At 39.7% G+C, this 24,084-nt stretch overlaps 1 protein-coding gene across 2 annotated transcripts in view; it reads left to right on the top strand.

Moving 5' to 3' along the window:
- Positions 1-24,084, top strand: part of SLC35F1 (solute carrier family 35 member F1) — a 232,914-nt gene that overhangs the window by 38,373 nt on the left and 170,457 nt on the right. The window contains exon 1 of one of the 2 annotated variants that reach the window (XM_066179340.1): positions 14,523-14,664. The exons of the other annotated variant lie outside the window; for it this stretch is intronic. Within the exon in view, the coding sequence (XP_066035437.1) occupies positions 14,636-14,664 (29 nt within the window). The 5' untranslated portion in view covers positions 14,523-14,635. Of the gene's footprint in view, positions 1-14,522; positions 14,665-24,084 lie in introns of those variants that run through there. 2 annotated transcript variants of the gene reach the window in all.

Genomic DNA, 24,084 nt, shown 5'->3' with positions numbered 1-24,084 from the left:
GAGTGTTATACTAGCTGAAGTTTCATGTAGTTTTGGGCAAGCTAGAGTGACCTGAAGGCTTTTGCGTAGTTGACTGTGATTTACAGCATAGAAGAAACAAGTGGCTTGTGCTGCCAATTCAGAGGATACCAGAAGTGAACTTTGGTAGGGAGCCTGGTCACGTAACTTATGTGGGTTACAATGGTATAAACTAGTGATTAGTTGTTACCTATATCTAGGGGCATAAGGAGTTATATTCTTGTCTTATCTTAAGTACAATGCAGCTCAAATCTAAAGCAGTGTTAAGCTATCAGGCGGCATAGGTGAATAATGTCTCTGGGTCACTCTTCAGGAGATAATGATAATTTTGCCTGTGTTTAAACTGGAGCAGACCAGTTGGTGGTATGTCCATATCTGCTGCTCCATTGCCATGCCAGCAGTTAACAACCGCTCTTGGTGGCTCAGACAGCATATCATCTGTGGTATATGGAGTGATGTACTTAAAGCTGACTATCAGGGCTACAGTAGACAGATGTCTGTGTTGTCTGCTGGTTAATGTACATTGTTATAAGTGGTTTGTAATGTAAAGGAGTGGGGTTCCTAATGCCTACTGAGATGCGTGGAAATGATTGTCTGGATCCCTGATGCTGTTCTGAATGTCTTGTGATGTGCATTTTGGCTGATGTGCAGGAAATGCATTTTTGGATTTTTTTAAATAGGCATTTAATCAATGTGCATGTAGACTGTGTGGCACATGTAGGCAATTTATGTCTCAAACTTCACTACAATATTTTCTCTCAGGCCAGTAGTACCTTGAGACATTGTACTTTTCTTTACATTTATGTCATTATTTTGTTAAGCAAAGCTTGTCTCGGTTTATCAATAACAATATTTTTGAGTGAGTTTTTCCTTGCCTGACAACTAACTTACTTGGAGGTAAAATAATTTTCTGTGTTGTCATTCTATTTCTACAGCTTTAGCCTCTTTGCTGCCTCTTCAGTCAAGCCAGGGACTGTATTTTTGCCTAGCTCTCTCATGTATAGATGTATTTTAGCAGAGACCTGTTAAATGAATTTGGGTATGGCATGTGGACACATGTATACGTATATGCTCATGCAGAGAGTTTTCTGTTAATGAATGTTCTTGTAGACAATGATACTAAATTAGTCATCGCAACTTCCCAAAATCTGGTTAGATTAGGTTATGGCTATGTGCCATTTAAAAGTGTCTTCAGTTTTCTGTGTTTTTGAGCTATTGTAGCCTAGCTAAAAATTCATCAGAGAATATACACCTATGTACAACACTGATTCTAATGAAACAGTATGATTGCATACATTGTGATTCATATCTATTTATATATTCAAAGGTTATAAAATTTTAATTATATTTATGAAGATATTATATGCAGTTCCTTATGAAGGTATAGAGTGTTACTAGACTTTAAGTGCTTCAAGTATATACCAAAGTCTCCAGTTGCTAAGAGGAGCCTGTTAGCTGCTTGCTAGCTTAGAACTGGGATCATCTGGCAAATATGTTGAAACATAAAAATCTGGAAAAGATGCTGACTGTATGTAAGGAGCTGAGTGCTGAGGTCTGGCTCCTGCTCACTTTATCCCATTCTTGCATAGGAAATGTCTTGCAGTGTTGAGTTTTTCTAATATGAGCATTGGCTAATTCAAAGCTCGGCAGATCCTGAGGATTTGAGAAATCTTGACCCTGAGGTTTTCTTTCTCCTTCCCCTTTTCATGGAACCTGTAAAGGGAAGTTCTGGGATTTTTTGGTGGCTGTTGAAATTATCACTTTGAGTTAAAAAGATTTTTTAGCAATTCAGTATGTTGTAGACTGACATTTGTCAGGGCAGGCCCAAAAAGAGAGACAAAATCCTGGGCTGCAGCAGATAATGGGTAGAACAGGTTGAGCTCTGCCCTCTATCCAGTTTTATTAGCTCTCTTGATAACTCAAGGGCAGCTGAAGACAAAACATTTTTGAAACATCACCTCCTTGGAATGGGTACTTGCGTAAGCCCCACAGCACTAACTTAAAAGTTCACCAACATGTTGAGAAAAAACGGACAAAGATCTGAAATGTATCATAATTGAACAAGCACTTCTAAGTGCCAACCTAGTTAAATTACAGGAATTTGCCCTAATTAATGCAGCTGTAATTAATACAGCTGTACTAGTGCCATAATTAGTATATTTTTCAGCCATGGCTTGTGCTATGGAAACAAAATACTGTGTAGTAGAATTCACATTGGATGCTTTGATTTAGCAGCTGTTTGAGGAGGTTTTTTGTAGCTGATGATAGGAAGCTCTAATAGGAAGGAATCCAAAAGCCCTTTAGACATCATCTTAATTTTAAGCATTGTTACTAGATCTGTTGCCTTCAGTAGAATTACTGTTTTGGTGCTTTCCCAAATTGAGGCTGGGTTAACTGGAGTGTTTGGTAGATGGGCAGTGTACCTGTTGCATGCAATTGAGAGGCAATCACTGGAATGAACAAGTCCTCCAACTCTTGTACAACACCAGGGTGGCCAGGGAGTAGGTAGGGCTAATTTGCCAGGTACAGTGTTCATGGATTTGGGGATAGATTTGCTGGCTCTTTGTCCTTTGCTGTAGCTGAAGGCTGTCCACTTAGCACCCTTCCTTACCCTGTTGTGCAGTATCACCATGCCTGTGCTCTGAGTCCTACCGTGAATCACATGACAAAATAAGCAAAGAAACGGAACTGCAAACCCAAATGCCCTACTGCAAGCTAGAGCTGGGTACCTGTAATGGAGTATTTTTCTATTTATATTCTTTGTCTTTTGGTGATGTACCTAAGCGTCAGATACAGGATGCACACAAGTTAACTCTGTACCATTGTGATAATATGGCATTATACTCTTACTAAAGCTTTTTAAATTTTTTTTTTTTTTTTTTTTTTTTTTGTTTTTTTTTTGGTTTTTTTTTTGGTTTTTTTTGCATTGTATACACTGTTTGTTGACTGGAGTTTTCAGTTTTGCCAGGTCCAGGCTATTGTTAGCAGAAAAAGTATCTCCTACTCACTCTCCCTCGGAAATGGTGTATTTCAAGAGGAAATAGCATAATAGACTAATCAAAGAAAGTCTGAGGAAGGTAGCCCTGCCCTGGTGGGGGACTCCCAGTTGTCCTGGCTCCCACTGTGCCATGACACTGGGGAGAATATGCTGCCACATTCCCTCAAGTATGACTCTCCTAAGAAAAATCTGATTAACTAGCCTTACAGGCCATAAAGCATTGGTTTTCATTAGCTACCTTGCCCTAGCAACGTTTGCAGTGTTTGAGGTATTTTTTGCCCCAGGGAATATCTTGCTATTTAGACCATGTCTGTTGTTGAAGAAATTAGAAAGCTCATGGTTGTGGTGGTGGTCTTAGTCCTTGCTAGGGCATGGATATGCCTCTGAGCTACTGTTTTGTCTAACTTGCACGGATGTCAGTAGCATCTGAAAGACAGCTTTTGTACTCTGCTGCAATAAGATTTGAAAATAAGGAGCTCTTTGTCATAAAACTCAAAAAAAGTATTAAGATACAATTTATAATTAGCTTTTTTCATGTAGTTGCCAGTCTAAGTATTCACGAGTCCCTTTTTTAATCCAAGATATAAATGAAATCAGAAAATTGCCATGGATGCTTAGTTTCCTTGTTTGCTATAATGAAATAGTTTGTGATTTTTTTTTCCCTTTGTCTTGGAGAAGATCTATTAGGATACAGTTTAAAGTGATTTTCTGGATGTTGTAGTAAAATTGCCAAAGCAGATTAAAGTATATTATAGAGACAGCAGTGTGATGAAAAATTCCCTTTTATTTTCTCATTAATTGTTATTCATCACAGGAGTCATTTTGAATCTTCAGGTATATTGTTGCTCATTTTGCATGTATCTTTGAGATTCACCTGGTGCTCTAACTCAAAAGCACAGGAAACTTTAATTAATTTATTTTTTTCCTTGATGGCATTAGTCCATGCTTCATTTCTGGTCAGATAGCACAATAATGATGTGACTTTTTCATCCATAAAACCTTGTAGATGTGCACTGAACATCTGCACATAATGAATCCATTTATGCAAAGAAAGATAAGTGACTTATTTATCATGCTAGATTTGCAAGATTTTCTCTTTTTCTGCAGGCAGCTTCAGATGTTTGCTTGATTTTAGATTAGCAGGTAAATATTTATACAGTGAAATGAAAGGGCAATTTTTTTATTTTTTTTCCTGTTGTTACTTGCTGAATTACTTTGTCAACCACAAAACAGTAAGTGCTGCCAGAGCATTCTGGATGCGGCAGGTGTGAGGAGCCTGAGGGGAAGACACCCACCCTGAGTGTTACAGTTTGTACTGGGCCAGAGCTTTCAGCCTGTATGGTCTGCAAAGTCTTGGGAGCAGTGGTTCAGCTGTTTACCAGTATGGACTCAATTCAATTACCTAAACATAGAATGGCATTTGAAATGTGCTGTAGAGGATCTGGGACATCTTCGTGGAAAGTGAGAATGTGGAGGTTTCTCAAATACTGACTGAGGGATGTTAAAAGTGACCAGGGTGCAGTTATCTCTGCTAACACAGACTTCTGAATAGGAGCAGATTAAATAGAAGGACATAATCTACTCTGTTCTAAGGGGGTGTGTGTGAGGGTGATGAGGCACTGGAACAGGTTGCCATGAGAAGCTGTAGGTGCCCCATCCCTGGAAGTGTTTAAGGACAGGTTGAACGCTGCTCTAGGATGGTCACCTGGCTTCCTCCATCCTTCCCATGTGTCTTACTTTTGCATACCCTGTAGCTTGGAAGGTTTTTCCCAGGTTAGCATAGACCACTGCTTTTGGGGAAGGAACAATTTTCCACTCCCAGTAATGACTTCCACCCCCTGCAAGTGTGCACAGCTGGGAACAGGCAGGCAGAGACCCTCCCTTCCTGCATCCCACTTGAACAGAACAGAACAGCCTTATAATGTACTCCCTCGGGAAACTAACTAAATAAAACTGATAGCATTCATCCCAGACTTAATGAGAGGAATGGAAAGGGAGGAAGCAATGGAGAATTCATGGTGCTTTATAGAGAAGTGTACCAAGAATCACTACACAAGACTCTGGCATTGAAGTAGCAGGAGGAGAGTAGATTATGTGAATTGGAATGTTTTGTTGAGTGGGAACTGTTGAAACTCATAAATGGGCCAAGGGCCATGAGACTAAGCCAGTCTTGAATATGAAGGGATTATTGGAGACTGCAGTGGCAGCAAAACCAATAAAAGGGTTTCCATGAAACATCCATGAAATTGCTGGGAACAGCTGATGAAATGCAAGGAGTGAAATGTAGCTTTTTCACTGCTACATTTCCTTACAAATGACTGGAGGAAGGAATCTGAGAAGCAGCTAAGAAGGGTGATTAGGATCAAATGTGGGGTTTGGGGGAAGGTAGGAGGTCCCAGCAGACTGGCACTTTAAATTCATCTCCCCTGGATATATTGAATCCATCTGCTAATGTCTTCACTTGGCTGGCAGCAAAGTTACGAGTTTTAGGATTGTATTTCTCCACCAGTTGTTAACAAAAGTCCATTCCTGCTGAGTATCAATAGCTTTTATTGAAGTCTCAGTCTCGGGAGACTGGGCCCAGAAAGGACAAGGGAAAGGCATCCCTCTGCTCTGACAGAGATGCCTTCGAGGCAGAGTTGAATAACACAGACCTTGGCACTGTGATGGAACTAAGAAAGGTAGAAATTACTTTCTTCTTCCTACATAATCTTTTTTAAAATCTTTAATTGCACCAGGTTGTTTAATCTAGTCTGGAAGGGGAGAATTTCTGTCATGAAGAGTTTTATTATTATAGGATTTTGAACACATATGTAATTTGTTTGTGTAATTTCTGTTTGTGTGCTGCACTGAAAGTGCCTGTAACTTTTTTTCAAGCTCCACAGATGGATTTTGAGCGAACCCACAATGACTGGTGGTGTTTCGAGAACAAGGGTTTGGTCATAGGAAGCAGCAAGAGGTGATTTTTTTGTTGTTGTTGTGTTTTTGGTTTGGGGTTTTTTGTTTGTTTGTTTTGGTTTGGTTGTTTTGTTGGGGGTTTTTTTTGCTGTAGTGATCCTCTTAGCTGTACTGCACTGTTGTAGCATAGCACACAAATGTAAAGGGGAATGTATGAGGCAAAAATAGAATCAAGATAATTTTCTGTTTAGTACAATGAGGAAATTTTGGCGTGCAAATGTGCCAAGAAGATAAGCTGGCTATGCTCTAAGATTTCAGAAAAAAACCCAGTGATTTCAGACACCTCAGTTTTTATGGTTAATGAAGATCTGTCCCTGTTTCCATATGTCAAGATGGACACCCAGAGGCACCAGTCTTCTGGTAACATTTAGGGATTATCCCTTGATTCTAAGTCCAGGGTCACAAAGGTTGTCTGCAGTCTGGTAATTCACAATAGAAATAGGAAAAACTAGGTCAGAAAAATGCTTAAGGGATCCCCATTTAATGACATTGATGCATTGGTGTCAAACCATTTATGATTTCAAGTTCTTCTTTCTTCTGTGTGGCAGATGATTTCTAGAAAGTAAAATCAATTTCAAGTTCAGGCAGCATGGGAATAAGTGTCAATAAGTACGGAAAATCATACTCTTGTATTCCAGCATACCGCAAAATCATTCAAAGTGTCCCTGTCCCAGCCTCTCTTGGAAGTGGCTGAGAAACAGTTGATGTAGTAGAAAAATCTGTTGGGAGGGGTAATGCATGGTTTAAGGCTAGCAGAAGTGCTGGGAAAGATCAGCAGAGAGGCGGACAGCTAAAGCTGAGCTCATGTCTGGACTGTTCTGTATAGTTGATGCAGAGAAGGGATCCATGGGATTGATGCATTTTATCCAGCCAATGTCAACCCACTACGAATGGGAAGGAAAAAAAAATAATAAATTGTTTCTTAAAGGTACTTGTTTATCACTGCTGAATTTTAAGGGTGTTTTAAAATAGCTCATGTGTAGTTGTCTCTCCCTTGTCTGACATTTAGCAAGGAACATCCCAGAACACCGAAGCCCAAAACAGTACCCAGGAACAATGTCTGGCTGTTGATTCTTGGCTACTTACAAGACAGGGGAGGAAACTTGAACTGCTCAGCTTCACTGACTTATTCTAGGCTATAGAACATGTATGTGCCTATGCTTTTTATTTTGACTGCAGAAAAAGAGCACAAAGAGGTGAGGTCATACACAGCTCTGAACAGATTTACTGCAAATGAGAAATCTTGAAGCCTTCTGCAACCCTTGCTGAAAACTGCCGGCTTCAGTGTGACCAGGATGGAATATTTGGAATGTTATTTAACTCTTGTGTTACAATAACTCCTGTAGGGTCCAGAAAAGTCAGGGCTTCATAGTATAAATGCAGACAAAACAGACTTATTTCAGAAAATATACAGATATGTACGTTTCTCAGATGTATACTTACTTATTTGAGATCTCTATCCTTGAGTTGAATGTTATACTCAAACAGAAAAGCTCAAAATAATACATTTTTTTGCATATCTATGAAGTTCTATGGGTTAAAAAAACCCAACAACTTCCAATTCTCATATATTGAAATGCTGTTTTAAATACAACCACCACCACCCTGCAGCAATGTAAAATTTTAAGAGTAAATAGAGGTGAAGACAAAGCAGTTAATTTAAGCAAGTACTTTTATACTTAATGTTTGCTGCTTCATTCACCATGACAAGCTCAGTTTGGAGAATGTGTATCAAAAACATAAATCCATTTTGGAAGACCTTATAGGATCATTGATACATGATGTTGAAAGGGATCTCTCACAGTGTTTAGTCCAGTCTCCTGCTCAAAGTCAGACTAACTTCAAAGCTGTAGCAGGTGGCTCACAGCCTGGTGTAGTTCAGATCAAGAGGTCTGCAAGAGAACCCACAACTTCCTGGGACACCTTGTTCCAGGGTTTGCCACCTACAGATCTCCACTGATGAACATAGAAGTTGCATATTCTTTGGTTTTCTTTGAAAATAATCCATTACCATCAAGAAAAAGTTGCTAAGGACTTGTTTCCAAACTCTCCAACTTTTTAGCCCGGAAAGACCCAAGGCGCATTTTGGTTAGCTGTGCAGGAATAACCTGTAAATGTGTTAATCCAGAGGCCAGGAATTGTCCTAGGCTATTTTACAAAGAGGTTGCTGCTGCTTTTTGAGCAAGGCTTTTTTGTTTGGGGTGCAGAAAAGATAGCAATGGATGCTGGTGGTTGATATTTGTGACTGGAGGGAATTGTCTCTGAACTTCTAATACCCTTTTAAAAATTGTTTTACTTGAAAAAACTATTTGTAGAGGTTTGCTGATGTAGTTCCTTGTCAAGAAAAGCCTAAGTGAGAGGAGCTGGTTTTATATTTTTACAAATTACTTTTTCTTTGGAAAGTACTGAGTCAACAGGACCAGAGCATTCTGAGGAATGCAGCAGTCCTAGTGATGCTTTCCCCAGGAAAGGCTTTTAAAATGCCTTGACTGTCTGGTCAAGTCAATGAGATCTGCGGGGAACCAGGATTTCCCTCTGTAGTGGTGGATACAGCTGTGCAAGACATGAGATTAATAACCCCCTAGGAGATACCTGTCTTATCCATGAACTGTAGAGTATGCACGGTTGCACATCTTAGGTGAGACACTTAACTTCTGCAGGGCTGAAGTCAGAAAGGTCAAATATATTTTTTGTTATATATTTAAATGGTTAGTGTCTATTGTTTTAAATATTTTGTGGATGTAAATTGCTTTGGAAATCTACATGGCAAAATTATAGGGAAAGTAAAGAAACTGATACAACGAGCTCCTTAAAGATCATGTGTTGTGAAGGGAGGCCCTAGGGAGGGCACAGCTGGACTTGGTTGCACTTTCGTGACATTCACCTGGCAAATGATCTTTAAGGACCCCTATGAAGGACCCTTCATCTACGGAGAACATCTAATCTCTGTCACATACAGAGGTAGAACCACTTCTGTTGTTCTGAGCAAATTTTTCATGTAGCATTGTCTTGTCTGTTAGCTGTTTAGCCCAGCCCATGGTTAGAAGCACAGAGGCTTCTGCTCCCTCAAGTAAAATGTGCAAATTTTTAGTAATCTAAGAGTTTTTCTGTATGTGTGTTCTCAAGAGAGAGTGGCTTTTCACATACATGACTGAACTGGGTTCCCACCTAGTGCTGTTCAAATGCAATCCACAGCCATGAGAGACTGAGCATGATTTCTTAAGGATGAAGAAGAACTGCATCATGTAACTGGGCTTTCATGAAGAAAGAAAGTTGGATGCTTGTTTCATGTAAAACAAGGGTCTCAGAGCCTGAATGAGCTCAAGTGCTATTTTAAGTTCATTCATAGGCTTCCGTGATCTTGTTGACCTTTTAGTCCTGACATCTCTAGTGCCAAATAGGATGAAAAGCCAGATTCTCAGTGAAAATGAGATTTTTGTCTGTGATTTAAGCTTTCATTAGTGAAACAGATACAGCACTGAAGACCTTGTCATGTGAAAAGGATATATTTGACATTAGTAGGGACTTCTTTTATTGCTCTCTAGAGCCATGGTAGAGCTGGGCATGTGGACAATATGTGTTTTCAGATCTTTACCCTTTCATCTCCTCCAAACCTAAGATGCTGCTAGAATAGCTTCAAAGCCAAGAGGATTCAGAGCTAAAACATAGGATCAATATGAAAGTATTTTTTTTATTGTTGTATACACGAACATCTACTTTGTTGTTCAGTACAGATTTAAAAAAGCAACACTTTTTTTTGAGTTACTTTTTTTTCTAACCCACCCTGTTATTGAGGGTGTCCATCTTTCTCCAGAGTTTTGTGTTGTGGCTATATCCTTTTAGAGACCATTTGTTCATTAGTGCAGCAGTAATCATGGAAATAGGTCACAGCCTCTTTGGAGTTAAGCTGTTACGTCCCCACAGAGAACAGCACTTAAATATCAATAGCGTAACCGGGAAAACTCGGCAGTTATTCCCCTGTTTTCTGCAATTCAATGAGGAGTTGTTCTGTGCAGACCCCATTGCACTCCAGATGAATGGTGGTGATTGTGAGAAAATGATCTTCTATTAATGCAAGATGTCACACTGAGAACATAGACTAGTTCTTACCATGATGGGATGAGCTCACTCTAATCCCCAATTTGGGAGACTTTGATGCTTGTTCAGGTGCCAATTTTTCCATATATGACATACCAGAAAGAGCTTTAAAAAGAATGCTGAACAGGGCACTGTTAAACTGATTCATGGCTCCTGAATCTCAAGGTCGTATTGGGTGAGATGTCATATAATTATCCTTTTGCATGCAATTTCCCAGAAAACCACCTTTCCTATCAACAGTTTGAGCTTTCAGGGTGCTATGAAAATCATTCCTACTAAATTTGCCTTAAGTAAAGAAGTGCAGGCCTTTTTTTGAGATGCCCTAACTGTTTCAGCTTATCTTGCATAAATGGTTAATGTGTGTCAGTTTAATTAAAACCAGCTTTGCCTCCAGGTTTTTTGAACTGCAGAACTTTACACCTCCATCCTGGGATTTTGCTGTGTGGCCAGTGAAATCCAGGGAGGACTCATTGTGCCTTCCTGACATGTTGTTCCTCTGCAGTGCCCACCCATCTATCAGAGCAGGAGGGACCAAAACAGTATGAGTGTTCTGTTTCGGGAGCTATTACAAAGCTGTGATAACAGGAGATTTTGTATAAATTTACTCAGTTATAAAATTAAAAAAAAAAAAAACAAACAAAAAACAAGACACTGTCATTGTGGCTTGGAGATTTAGAAACAGTGAGAGACCCAGCAGGATTTCAAACTCTATAATCCTGTAAGCTTACAGTTTCCTGTCTCTGTTTCAGTAGTATTTTATGTTGGTTTCCCTATTCCACTAAGATGCCCCTTCTCTTGGTTCATTATCCCTTCGACCCATAGCTGTCTTTTGCCCAAGATCCCTAAGAAGGCATTTGGAAAGTCAAGCAGCAAGTTCTAATTAAAAAAGGACATGTAATGTTCATTGCTCTAAACCTAACTTTTCCCCCTTCTGATCTGATGCAGGTGGCAAACAGAGGAGGATCTGGGGAGTGCTGTCGCATTGTCCTGCTGTTCCACCTTTTTATTGTGCCAAATCCTTTCTTTGGGGAAAGCAGGCAGAGGGCATAATATTTCTTATTCTGTATATCCCACCAGAGTAAAATGTGAACATTGCATAACCAATAGGATCAAAGGTTGTTTAAAACCTCAAAGAAATAACATAATTTCTTTTATTCTAATTTTGAAAGTTATAGGGAAGACATTTTTGGGAGGTGTATGCAGGGTGTCAAGAGAATAGAAAATAAATCTCGAAGAAAAAAGAAATAAAATATTCAAAATAGCGCTGGAACTGTCAGACTTGTATTCCTTAGAGAACATGAGTTTTTGTTCTGTAGGCTGCTTTGTAAGGACTAAACCCTCACAATTTCTGTTTTCTGTTACGAGTTTATTTTAATGTATGTATGCTGTGATGTAAAGTAGAAGCAGATCAATTAGTAAAGTAAAAGAACTAGGCTGATGTGCAGAAAGATAAAAACCGAAGTAACATTCCTTATACCAAGTAAAGGCCTGTAAAATTCCAGCCTAGATTTGTGGAAAGAAAAAAAAAAAAGAAAATCAATGTCAGAGTAATTGGCAGTTCAGAAGCAATATATTGGAAAGATGAGGCACACTTTGACTATGACAGGATTAAATTCAGAAGCAGAGAAGTTGCAAGACGACATAAAAGAAATCTAGCATTTACTTCCATTTTAAAGGCAACTAGGAGTTACGACTTGTGTTTGTGTTACCAATGTGTGTGGTTAATGAAATGCGAGAATGAGTCTGGCTATCTCACTAATTTCTGGAATGTTCTTTTGTTTACCCTGGAGACTATTCCCTTTTTTTTTCTTCCTACCTTTCATTAACTCTGGTTGCAGAATATTTGTGGGCTTCCATCAAGTTTTAGCTCAGGAACTTTCTGAAGATTTTGTAATTATCGCCTTTAATGAATACCGTCAGAAAGCCACAGATGCTGACAATTTTTTCATCACAATAAACAGAAAAACAGGGGATTGGAAAAGATACAAAGAGCTGCAATCCTTCTCAGAGATACGTGTGTGTTCTTCTCAGGTGGCCCAGAAGGAATTTGACACCTGCCCTGGTACCAGCCCATACTGGGGTGCCTGGCAGTGTAGCAACACATCTTCAACAGCAGTGTAAAGCAAGAACAGAAATTGCAGCACTCCTTCAGAGCGCAACTCCCCTTGCCCTCTCCTTCCTTCCCAGCATGTTGCAAAGCTCCAGGTCTCAAACATACCTTGCTGGCTGCCAGAGCTCGCAGCAGCAGCAAGGTCTGGTGTGTGATCAGCTAATGACAACCCTCTGATTTCATATGATGCTTGTGAGCTCCTCTGGGACACTCCTCCTTTGGTTACTGCTGATTCTCAAATTCAGAGCGTGTCAAAAGTCAAACTGCAGGTATAGAGGGCTTTTCTAAATAATAGTGATATAAGCAATGCTGCAAACTCCTAATTACATTCCTATCATCAACAGTAGTCTTTTTGTGTTAGCCCTAATGTGGAAGTGGCGTTATTCTAGTCCAGTGGTGTTACTTCAGTGCTCTTCTGCAGAAGGTACTCATTGCCTGAAGGGCTTGAAATCAGCCCTTTTTATGTTGTTTTGCTGGAGCTGTTGTAGTCTTAGTAGATATGAGGGACGTGTGAGCCACAGCAAGGAACAAGTGGCTACTTGCACTAAAAAATTGAAAGCCAAGCACAATTTAAATGCACGAGCAGGTCAGTTACTGTGCAGGATGCAGAGCTGACAGATGAAGTGGCATAAGTTACATGTTACTAAGTGGATGTAAGTGGATCTGGCTGAGTCTGAAGGAGCAGAAATGATAACCTGGAAAAGAAGTCCTAATTACAGCAGTGGAAGTGATGCTAGAACAGTTTTAAGCACCAATCCTGGGGAAGATTAGCTTAGACAACAACGTGCAAAAGTTACATAGAGCTGCTGGAAGAGATCTACTCAGTTGCCACATTTATCTTAGTTTCTTTCATTGCTGAAACCCTCTTCCTGTTTTTCTTCAAGATTGGATTGCTGTATACATGGTGCATAGAAGATGCTGTGTTCTGTGCTTTCTCTGAACCTCATCAACCTTGTCTGATGGCTAACTTTCCTCTCTGTACAAATAGGATGTGTATTTAGGGAGCAGGGAGGGCTGCTGCTCTGCTTTCAGGCATTCCTGGGGCAGCAGAGGAGCACAGTGTGCTGCTTCTCTTCTGCATTTTACTTGTATGTCATTAGCTGTCGACTTGCTGAGCCTCGCCATTTCTGTTTACTGTTGCAGAATATGTCAGCCAAGGCAATATAAAAGGTAGTAGATAGTATCTGGGATTTTTAAGATACAGACAAGTGTTCTTAGATAAAAAATCCTAAGTATTAAAGAGCCAGTAATGGAAAAGTTGATTTAGTCTGTGGTCTCATTCAGTGAGAGCCCAAAGAGCATAAAACTGCCAAGACTATGCTGTCAATAATAGTGTATTGATTTGGGGATCTTAATAGAAGTTTTCAAGGCTTTGCACACAAAAAGGCCATATGAGACACTGTTTTTCTACCTCGTGCTATTTTTTTGGCTTGCTTTTCTCTACTTTCTTAATACAATAATAATAGAGTATGGGGATCAGTAAAGTAGTTCTCTTTGTTTAAATATGCCAGGTCAGACATCAACATTGTTTTTTCTGCTCCAGTGCCCTTTCAGTTCTAGTTTGTGCTGGATTATATGAAACTCATGTGTACATTAGTTGTTAATACAACTAATTTTCTCCACTTCATTGCTTGACTAAGTTCTGCTGCCTCATGACACCGGCACTTGATTAGAATTAGATTTGTTCATACTGGGGCAAGGAGCACTGAAGAGATGGTTCTATGTCGGAGAAGCATGTGCTTATCCATGGATCACTGATGCATTTCATTTATTTGGCAAGATTTGTTTTGGATTGGTTTGGGGTATGGAGAGAGTGCTTCAACTGCTCTCCAGTTCTGACAGCAAAGACAACAGTAACCTTGGCAACTGAGGATGCTGAAATACCACTTAATCCTTACTCGTAACTCAGTAGGGTTTTGCTCAAGTAATAAATTATCAAACCTCTCAGCATGTGGCTGAAGAAACTATAAAACAAATTGGGCACTGCAGTTCAGATAAAGTATTGGTGCAGCCACTAACTGCATGGCTGCACAATTGAAATAAACTTTGTCAGGAATTTTCCAGCCAGAGTTTTTTTCTGCCTGAAATTGCTGATTCACAGAAACCAAAACTGTGGGAGAAGATTTGTTTTCAAGTTTCTCATTTCAAAGCAAAACCAAGTAGTTGTTTAAATATTTTTCTCTGACAACTTTTTAACAAAAATGTTAAACACTTAACGGAGAAATATTTTGTTAGGTACAGTCTTTGTACAATCTTTTGACTGTAAATCTATCAGCTGTGTATTACAGAGTATTTTGGAGCAAGCAGGTGCCCAACGAAAATAATCTGCTCCCTGCCTTGCTGCATAGGGTTCAGCTGGGTGAGCTGGTGGGGTCTGAGCTGTTTCACAGCTGTGAGAGGGCTGGGTTCAGGGGCAGGAAGGAGGGCGAGAGGAAGGAGCAGAGTCACCCCTTATGGCTGCAGCTCCTGCATGGAATATAAGGTGAAGTCATGCTTTGATTTAAGGTTTTGCTCTGAATTACTCTTGAAGGCCTTCTCTTTGTATCTCACTCTCAGTTGTTTTTTTTTTGTCTTTGGGGTTTTCTTTTTTAAGAAATTTTGACTTTTTGTCTCTACAGCAGAAGCACTTATATCCTCCTGGTCTTGGAACAGTTTCCATTATACATTTATATGGACAGTAAATAGTAAGGAAGTTCCTTTGATATTTCTAGCAGTGACTTCTGTTTATTATCCTGAGAGTCATTCAACATGATCAAAGGTAGTAATTGTTTCTTTATAGCCCAAAACTCCAGAGGGTGTGGAGTATTGCTGCCTGTAACAGGACCACAAGCATGCACAGCCTTTCATTTACTGCCACAGCCTCTTAATGTGGGGAAGGTTGCAGTTGAAGTTAAGCTGCTGTGAAAATTTTTACAGTAGGGGGAAGTAAATCTTTTTTCTTCAAACTACTCCTTAATGTAGGGATGGCCAGCCAAACTAATATTAGTTGGTTTGGGAGGGAAGAGAAGACATGGCAGTATGGGCAGGGTTTGGGGTCAGGCCAGGAGGACAAGCTGACTGGAGTGAAAGTGAGGTGGACAGGAGGTTAGCCAGGGTGTGCTGCCACCACCTCGGCTTCCTGTGCTACTTGCCAAGCTAAGGTTGGGTGCAAGGAGTGGGGACACAGGGGTGCAGCACCCAGCCAGGGGAGCACCACTTGCTGAGGGCAACTTTTAGTTGCCGGTTTTGGAAATGCCTTCTTAATTTAGTGAACAATTTGAGTGAACCAAGCCCCATTTGTTGACTTGGCATATATAGGTGTATGGAGCTGATGCAGACAGATGGGTTTTGATACAATATAAATAATTTTGAAATACATACGAGTATGTTAAAGGGCTTGAGAAATGACATGTTTTTTGTAAGGTTGAGAGAATGAGGAAAAACTTCTACTTTTTTTTCTTTGTCTTTCCTGTATTGCTGTCTCATTCAGTTAGTCCTTAGTTCCCTATTTCTTGCTTTGTTTTTAGGCTGTCTTCCTGCACAAGGTTTGGAAATGTTTTCAGGTCATCTAGAAAACCCTGTCCCTTTGGCTTTTCCTGTATTCATATATACACACATACAAAAGAGAAATTATCATCACAGCTTCTGTCATGTCGTCTTGAAAGGTATTTTCAAGGCTGGAGAACAAGATGCTTCATCTTTTCAGTGTTGTACACTAGTCCCACCTTGTGAAGCTAATCCATCTGCTGACTCCTGTTAGGATTGTTAGTACATGTTCTCATTTTATTCCCTTGGTTTTTCTCTTTTAAATATCTAACAGGAATTCAGCTCAGCCATGGAGGGGATATTGAACCTTGCAATGCCTTGCTGTATTACTTCAGCAGTGGGGATATAAGCAGTCCAATATTCATATGAAAAGTTTGCCTCCTGTAGGAAAATCCTTAAAAACTTAGCCAAATGTTCTCAGAACCAAGGGAAATAAAGCTGGGAACTTAGAACAGCTAATTGGATCTTCAGCTACCCCTGTTATTTTTCAACAAATGAAAAGCATAAGTAGTGTTTTGGAGTTCCTTGTTGTTCCCCCTCAAATCCCTTTCTTGGAATGACTTTTTACTTAACAAATAGGGTCCAGATGCTTTAGGAAAGAGTAATAGCTACTACTTAAGTCTCACTGTCTTTTCCATTTATAGTCTGTTAAAGGCCTGTTAAGAAAGGTTTTATCACTTTAAAAGAATATGCAAATAGACATGAAGGAATCTTTTTGCTTTTGTAGATAATAAGTGTTAAAAATAATTTGTAGAGTTCATAAGGCAAAAGATTCTCAAGGATGATTGTGCTGTTGTGACAGATTTAAAAAAAAAAAGGAAAAAAGGTTGGAAATGAGAATATTAAGAATATTATTAGCTTGGTAGATGAACATTTTCAGTTGTGCTGTCAATATCCTGCCTGCCCTTCACTCCCATTTCTAAGGTGAGTTAATGCTGTAATAGAGGACAGAAGGTGGTCCCTCACACTCCATCCTGTGCCCAGGCAGGGGCTCCTCGCTCTCAGGCGTTTGGCTGGTGGCCACACTGCTGCCAACACAATCCTGGATGCTGAGAGGCTGCTGCTTGTGTTTTTAGGAGAGCCGCCAAGGTTGCAGTAGTGCTCCATCACTCCCTTGAAGTTTTAGGGGGAAGGAAAGTCTAGTTTGCTTTGTTGGTTGATCAGTGTGCTGCTGCTTTGCCTTTGTACCACTGTGAGTGTCAGGTTTGCAGCTGTGCAAGTTTTACCCGCACCATCCAAGGGGGACCTTTCCTTCTCCTTGGCATGTGTTCAGTGCATGTGTTACACTTGTGTTTGCATGGACATCTTCAAAATTGTGAGAATTTTAGATCCCTGCTGAACTGAATTCTATTCTGTTTAATTACTGCATGAGCCATAATGTTACTTTGTGCGACTGGGACTAATTTGAACAAGTCCCCTGAATCTTTAGGGTTGTCTACAGCAGTACCTCAAGCAAGATGCTGTAGCGAAGGGCCCCTAGGAATCTGTAGCATCCCTCATCCACGTGTAGTATTATACTGGATATATTTACTCTTGCAGCCAGAACTACAGCTTGTAAAGAGAAATTTAATGAAAGGGAATTAATAAAAAGGCAAAGGTGGGGGAGAAACTATTCTGAGGGTGAGTTATTTAGAGAACATAGTTTTGTACTTACCTTAGGTCTAAGGCTGCCCTTATGGCTGAGTCAGATTTGGTAAACTTTCACGTAACAACACTGATCTGGAGCATGGTGGTTCATGGTTGTACTCCTTGGATTGTGATAGCAGTGCTAGTTGCCCTTTCCCCTTTTCTAACAGGGCTGGGGGGTGGAAAGGGATGCTGCATAACGTGCTGAAGCAGCCCTGATAATGTACCCCCGATAATGCGAAATAAGGAAGCCGAACAGACACTGTTCAAATGCAGGCCTTTGGTGTTCAGCTGTCCATGCTTAAATAGCAGTGCTGGTCCTCCTTTGCCTGCGGTGATACATGAGTTTGGTGTGTGTGATTACTGTGGCAGCTAGGTTCACTGCAGATCTTTAATCTTATGGTACAGATCTAAAGCATTTTTCTCAAAGTTTGCTTCTCTTACACGAAGTTGGCTTTTTTGTTCTTTGTGTTTTTGGTGGTGGGTTTTTTCCCCCCTCCCTGCCATTACAGTCACTTCATTTTATTGCAGTATGCTACAGGTACTGAATTTGGAGTCTTGTATTTTTAAGCAAGTTTTTATTTTAATGCATTTCTCACAGAACGATGCCTTATTTGTCACTAAGTCAAACAGCTGAAATAAAAATGAAAACTGGTGACTTCCACAACACACAAATCAAAATCAGAGTTTCCTTTATGACTGCTTGGACTTTCAATTGATAAAACACTTAAAGAGGGCATTGATGCCCATAAATAATAAAGTAGAACATGCCAGAATTAGGTGAAGAAAGCATTTGTGGAATTGTGATGAGTTCTGAAGCAGCTTTTGGATTAAAGAAGTTTCTGCCTAATCACTTTCTTTAAATGAAAAATGACAGGTAGGTGTTGTCACTCTGCTTCTAAGAGTCCTTCTGTAAGCAGCAATCCAATATCAGGCAAACCCAACCATCCGGGATACAGTCTTATTTCATGCAGCTACTAGACAGGCTTATTTGCTGTAGCATCTCAGACTTCATTTTAGTGGGTTGGTGGGTGGGATCTTCCTATTCAACATAAAGACTTAAGTGTCTTGTTTATTTAGGATGAAACTGTAAAAAAGAGGAATTATTGAAACTGAGACAATCTTTTTAAACTGATACAATCTCTTCTGTCTTCCAAGTACACTTTAAAACTTTGGAGGTAATTCAGGAACCTGGATGAAACTGAAGATCAATGAAAATCAGAAAGTCACTTCATACACGGACTCAAAAACTTTGAGGAGATCCTTGTGTCTTTTTGCTTCCAAATAAAATAAAGACACTAGTGACAAATCAGCCTCTTAAAATATCCTCACCATTGTGGTTTCATTGGTTTGTTCTGAAAACCACAAGAATCTGAGTTAGTAGGAAAGTTCTTCATTTTCTTTTTTTGTCAGATTGGGAAGTATTTTTGCCAGGTGTGAGCTTTGCAGCTGACACAGGTTTCTCCCACGTACCATGTAGTGTGCAAGGATGGGAAGGTCACCCCATACCTTGGAAGAAGTTGCTGTGTTGTCACTGGTTAGATGCTGACCTGTGTTCCCTAAGTGGAGGGCCACCCATCTCAGCTCTCCTGCCTTTCCATTGCATCTCTGAGTTTCAAAGCAATCACTTAGTCTCGCATTTGGGCAGAAGTAGCTCCATAAATGCAGCAACTTAGGGTTTTTCTTCAGTTTGATTTTAGTGTGTGCTTATAGACGTTGCTCATGAAGTGGTGAACGTGAGAAATCTGGAAAGTGAGAGCCAGCATATGGAGCTAGCAAATGAAGATGGGAACGATGAACTAAATGTTGCTTTGGGGAGACATGATGTTAAGCGTTTGGCTTTTCAGCTTTACAGCTTAGACTGTGTAAAGCTAATTTATACTCTTCGACCCAGTGATGTCTGTCTTCTCTCTGTTTATTGGAAATATGATTGCAGTTTATGTAGATGTTTTCATGCAATAACTGTGTTGTCAAAAAAGGGGAGAACATATTGCTCCCCCCAAAAATCCCATGGTTCACAGTCACTTTCCACATTTTCCTATAAGTGCATTCAATTATTTCTTTACTTTATGTATATTGGAGTATCTTGTGTGCAAGATTCATGGACTCTTATCATGAGGCACTTACTATACTTAATGATACACATACTGTAGAGTAGTAGGAAGAGGGAAAAGAAAATAACTTTTTAATTTTCTTCTAATATCCAGGCCTTTATACATTTTTCTTTATCTTTCTTCAAGTTTTCTCAATGTTAATTCTCAATGTTAATAATGTTAGTGCTGTTCTGGATTACTTTTTGTGGAAGGTGGTTCGAATTTTTTTTTTTCTACTTTCACTGAAAGAACAAATAGTCTCCCCTTTTAATAAAGGTGTTCATCCTCTAACTTTTTCACATACAGCAAGCTAGCAACATACTTTCGTAAGCAAAGTCAGAGGGTGTCAGCAGCTATGGGAGGAGACACTGGTAAAAGGATTAAAGCAACAGTTGGTCAGATTGTGGCTTTGTCAAAAACAAAAAAAGGGGACAAGTCTATGTGAAAAAACCCAGTAAAACACAAGCCCCAAAAAACTTTGCTTTCAAGCGTTTTACTGGGTTACTGGTAAAATTGTTGAAATTAATGCCACAGAAATACATGATGCACTAGCATTTCTGAGTAGTCTTTCAAAATTGCTAAGGGCTTGTAGTGTCAAGCACCTTTCCAATGCTGGAAAGAATTTAAACAGAGAAGGACATTATGCAGATTTTTAAGTAAAATAAATTTATTTCTGATAATGGGACTTTAAGCAACATGCAGGTTTTCAGAAGCTTTATTGCCTGGTACTTTTATTGGCAGAGTCAAGGAGGATACCTAGTGGAAGGGTGGCCTTACAAGTAGTTAACCACCCTTATGTGTAGAGGATAATTGTGTCTCACACAATTCTTAGATCTGCGGCTGTGTGCACTTCTGGTTGATAATACCTTAGCAAGTAATCTTTGAGTCACATCATGTGGATCTGAAAATTGTAATTTAGAAGCAGGTATCAACTTAAATTGTAGGAGTTTTGTTCCAGCCACCAGCCCTGCTCATGGCACCAAACAGCTGTGGATGCAGCGCCTCACTTGTTAGGAAGCTGGCCGCTTGTTAGGAAGCACTGTGATGTGGCTGGCTGCAAGCCTGTCAGGCTGAAACAGTTCTTGTGAAAACAAGGAAAAGTCCTGCTTTAAAAACAGTGCCTTGAGTCTGACCCCTGTTCATGGGCATGAGTTATCTGTTTGAGACCACAGGAAATACTCCTTGAAAGGAGAGATTGAGTCACAGGTTAGAATGGCTGCACTTTTTATAGAGATTCACAAGTTTTATTGCAGTTTAGATTTGGTTTTTGTTAACCTCTGGTCAATGCTGGATGATTTCTAGCCAGTGAAGATATTAAATATAATTTCAAAAAAAATCTAATTTTCTCTAGTAAATTACCTGGAAACATTGTGGGTAAAGTTGTTTGGCTTGGCATAAACTCCTCTTGGAAGGTTTGCCTGTGGATATGGGGGCTGAGACTGATTTCTACTGAAGGAGGCTCTCCTTCTTACAAAAAATAAATAATTTAAATCTTCTGGAAGAGAGCCCAGATTGTTTATTCTTAGGCTTAAAATGATGGCCTTTCATAAAAATCTGGAGACACTCAATCTACATATTCAAGTAAGATTCGCAATACAAGTGAACAAATGCGAGTCCATATGTTTGTTGCAAATCTTCAAGGAGTGACAAGAGGGCTCTTGGTTTTGTTGTTCTGCTGGCAGTAATGGCTTTGTTAAGAGTCTGACTCCTTTACACAGGACAATATTTCCATGAAGGGGTTGCTGCCCTTGTGACAATGGCGAGGCTCCTTCTTCCTGACTGACAGCCAGTGTCAAATACTGAGCACTTTTATTGAACTTTCACACCTTTTTTGGTCTTACTGTCACTCTCCTCACTTCATTCTCAGGATACAGACTACTCTTAGGATCTCTGTGGATACTGAGGAGGACTTGCTGGTTTTACACTAATTGGCAGCATTGCCAATTGAAAAGTTTTTTCTGGATTCTGTGACGTTTCTCTCGTTCTTTGCATTTTGGTGTCTGTTCCTGGTTCTCCCCTCTTCAAAATGGGATACATGTTACTAACAAAGTTGCTTGCAGGTAGCAGGGATACATCTCATTATGAAGCTCATTATAAAGCTTATCTTGTTCCCCAGTCTGAACACACAACCAGGGTTCCCTCATCCCAGGTGCAGAATCCAGCACTTGTCTGTTTTAAACTTGACACAGTTGGTGGTTGCCCATTTCTCTGCTTTGTCGAGGTCTCTCCGCAGGGCCTCTCTGCCTTCAAGGGCGTCAACAGCTCCTCCGAATTTAGTGCCATCAGTTCACTTATTTAGTATCCCTTCCAGTCCTCCATCTGAGTCATTTATGAAGATGTTGAAGAGCACAGGGCTGAGGCAGGAGCCCTGTGGAACCCCACTAGTGACAGGCCACCCATCTGATATCACCCCATTCCCTATAACCCTTTGTGCCCAACCTGTGAGCCATTTGCTCACCCATGGCATGATGTGTTTATCCAGCTGTGTGCCTGACATTTTGTCCAGAAGCATCCTGTGAGAGATAGAATAGAAAGCTTTAATGAAATCCAAAAAGGTTACATCAGCTGGGTTCTCTTGATCAACTAGGTGAGTTACCGTGTCATAGAAGGAAATTAGGTTTGACAAGCAGGACTTCCCCTCATGAAATTGTGCTGGCTGTGACTAATGACTGTTTTGTCTTCCAGGTGTTTTTCAGTACCTCCCAGAATAATCTTTTCCCTGAAAAGATTTTCAGGCTTTGAAATAAAATGTCATATCTTCTGCAGGCTGGGCACCAGATGACTATAAAAATTGAATCCATTATCTGAAATAGTCTTGATTTTGTTCTTTTCATTAGCCATTTAAATGCAGTAGACTTTCTTATTTTTTTTCCTGTGCAACCTCAGAAATGTAGTTTATATTCTACATTCTTGGTGTAAACCATTTGCATTTCATGCTGTCCTAACACTACTGTGTACTTCTTTACTTTATCCATACATTTCTTCTAAAATTGATGCATCTGCTTTATATAATGCTCATTTAATGCCTGACATGCTCTTTTGATTGCAAACTTGCTATGGCATGCTTTCATAAGCTTAGTTTTTAACTGTATTCTCAAATCAATTTCATAAATATTTTGGAAATAATAAGAAAATCATATTTCAAATATGAATTGGTTCCCACAAGGCTGTTAAGGATTTTGTGAAAACATTGTTTAAATCATCATTCACTGGAAAAAATGTTGAAAGAAGTAGTTAATGCTGGTGTCAGCTTGTGATTTTCCACAAAAATGAAGTGAGGTTGCCTGCTCTTGGTCTTGATCTCGTATATGTTTACCTATATGAGAATAGCGCCAGTGCAAGAAGACATACATTTAAATTTAGGTGCTTAAATTTCCTCACAATCTGGGCTCATTCACTCAGGAATGCCCAGCATCAGTCAATGATCAGAAATCAGGCTGTTTCTACAAGAAACAGGTGCTGGAGATGGACCTGCTCAGGATCAAAGCAGTACTGGTGTTAAACTGCAAATGTAACACTGAAGCAAAAAGACAAATCACTATACACCAAAAAGTAAGAGTCCAGCAACGGTGTTAAGAAGGTTAACATTGTCTCATTTAACATATTTTTAAATGGTGTAAAATATATTACAATATAAAGATGTATAGTAAATGAGAAAAGCAAGACAAAAATACCACATATACATAATAAGGCTGAATTAGTATCAGAAGTGGAACAGTTGTTTAAAAGTTTACTGGCACTTCGGACTATTGATGGGAGTCTATTAATATTTCCTTTTCTATTTAACTCCTAATCAGTAAAAATCCCCAAACTCAATGTTGTCAATTCCGCATTTGATAAGTAGAATATTGGGGAAAAAAGAAATAGCATTTGACCTCACTCCTTTTTAAATAACTTACTTTAGGGATAAAATTGCCACTAACCAGATCCTTTCAAGTGATTTGACCGTTTGGACTCTTTGCATGTGCAGTTGTTAGTCTTTGACTCAGTCCTTTGTCTTTTCCAGGGTGGGACCAGAAGACGGATCCATGACACTGTTGTTGGGCAGGGGCTGGCAGTGGTGTGTGGAGGCAACACAAGCCTCAGGGCAGAGGGAGAGGGGGATGTGTCTGGATGCTTCCTGCTCCTCATTCAGTCACATGACTGTAGCAAGATTAACAGCCTTGATTTTGAGCAGAAAACCGCAGTATGTTGAGCGTCAGAAATCAGAAGACTGATAGCTTGAAAATATGGTTATCGTTTATTTAGCAAGTATTAAAGACTTAAAAAAAACTTTCCCCGTCTTAACTTTACAGTTTCTCTCTTCAGATTTTCAAATAAGGCATACAGCACTGAGAAGAAATGGACCATGGAAATTTTAAATCTGAAATGGATTTATTTTTGAAATTATCAGTACATGACTAGGAGCCCCTAATGGAAATTGCTTTGTAAATGCCATGCCTACTGAAAGTATTAATGAAAGTCTGATTTGCATTTTTAGTCCAATCACTCTGATGAAATTGAAAGAGAAAAAAATTAGCAATAGATCAGCTGGAACAGAAAACTTCCGTTCTCACACTGTGTCAGAGAGATAATTTTGAATTCCCACTTTCATCTGTGTGAACATAGATGGTGGGACTGTTACCTGCTAAGTTATAGGACACTTCTGTTCCTTAAGC

This window comes from Chamaea fasciata, unplaced genomic scaffold (assembly GCF_029207755.1).
Source record: "Chamaea fasciata isolate MVZ Bird 193981 ecotype frontalis unplaced genomic scaffold, bChaFas1.0.hap1 SCAF_3, whole genome shotgun sequence".
NCBI classification, from domain to species: Eukaryota; Metazoa; Chordata; class Aves; order Passeriformes; family Sylviidae; genus Chamaea; species Chamaea fasciata.
This window is presented reverse-complemented; position numbering and strand designations above follow the sequence as displayed.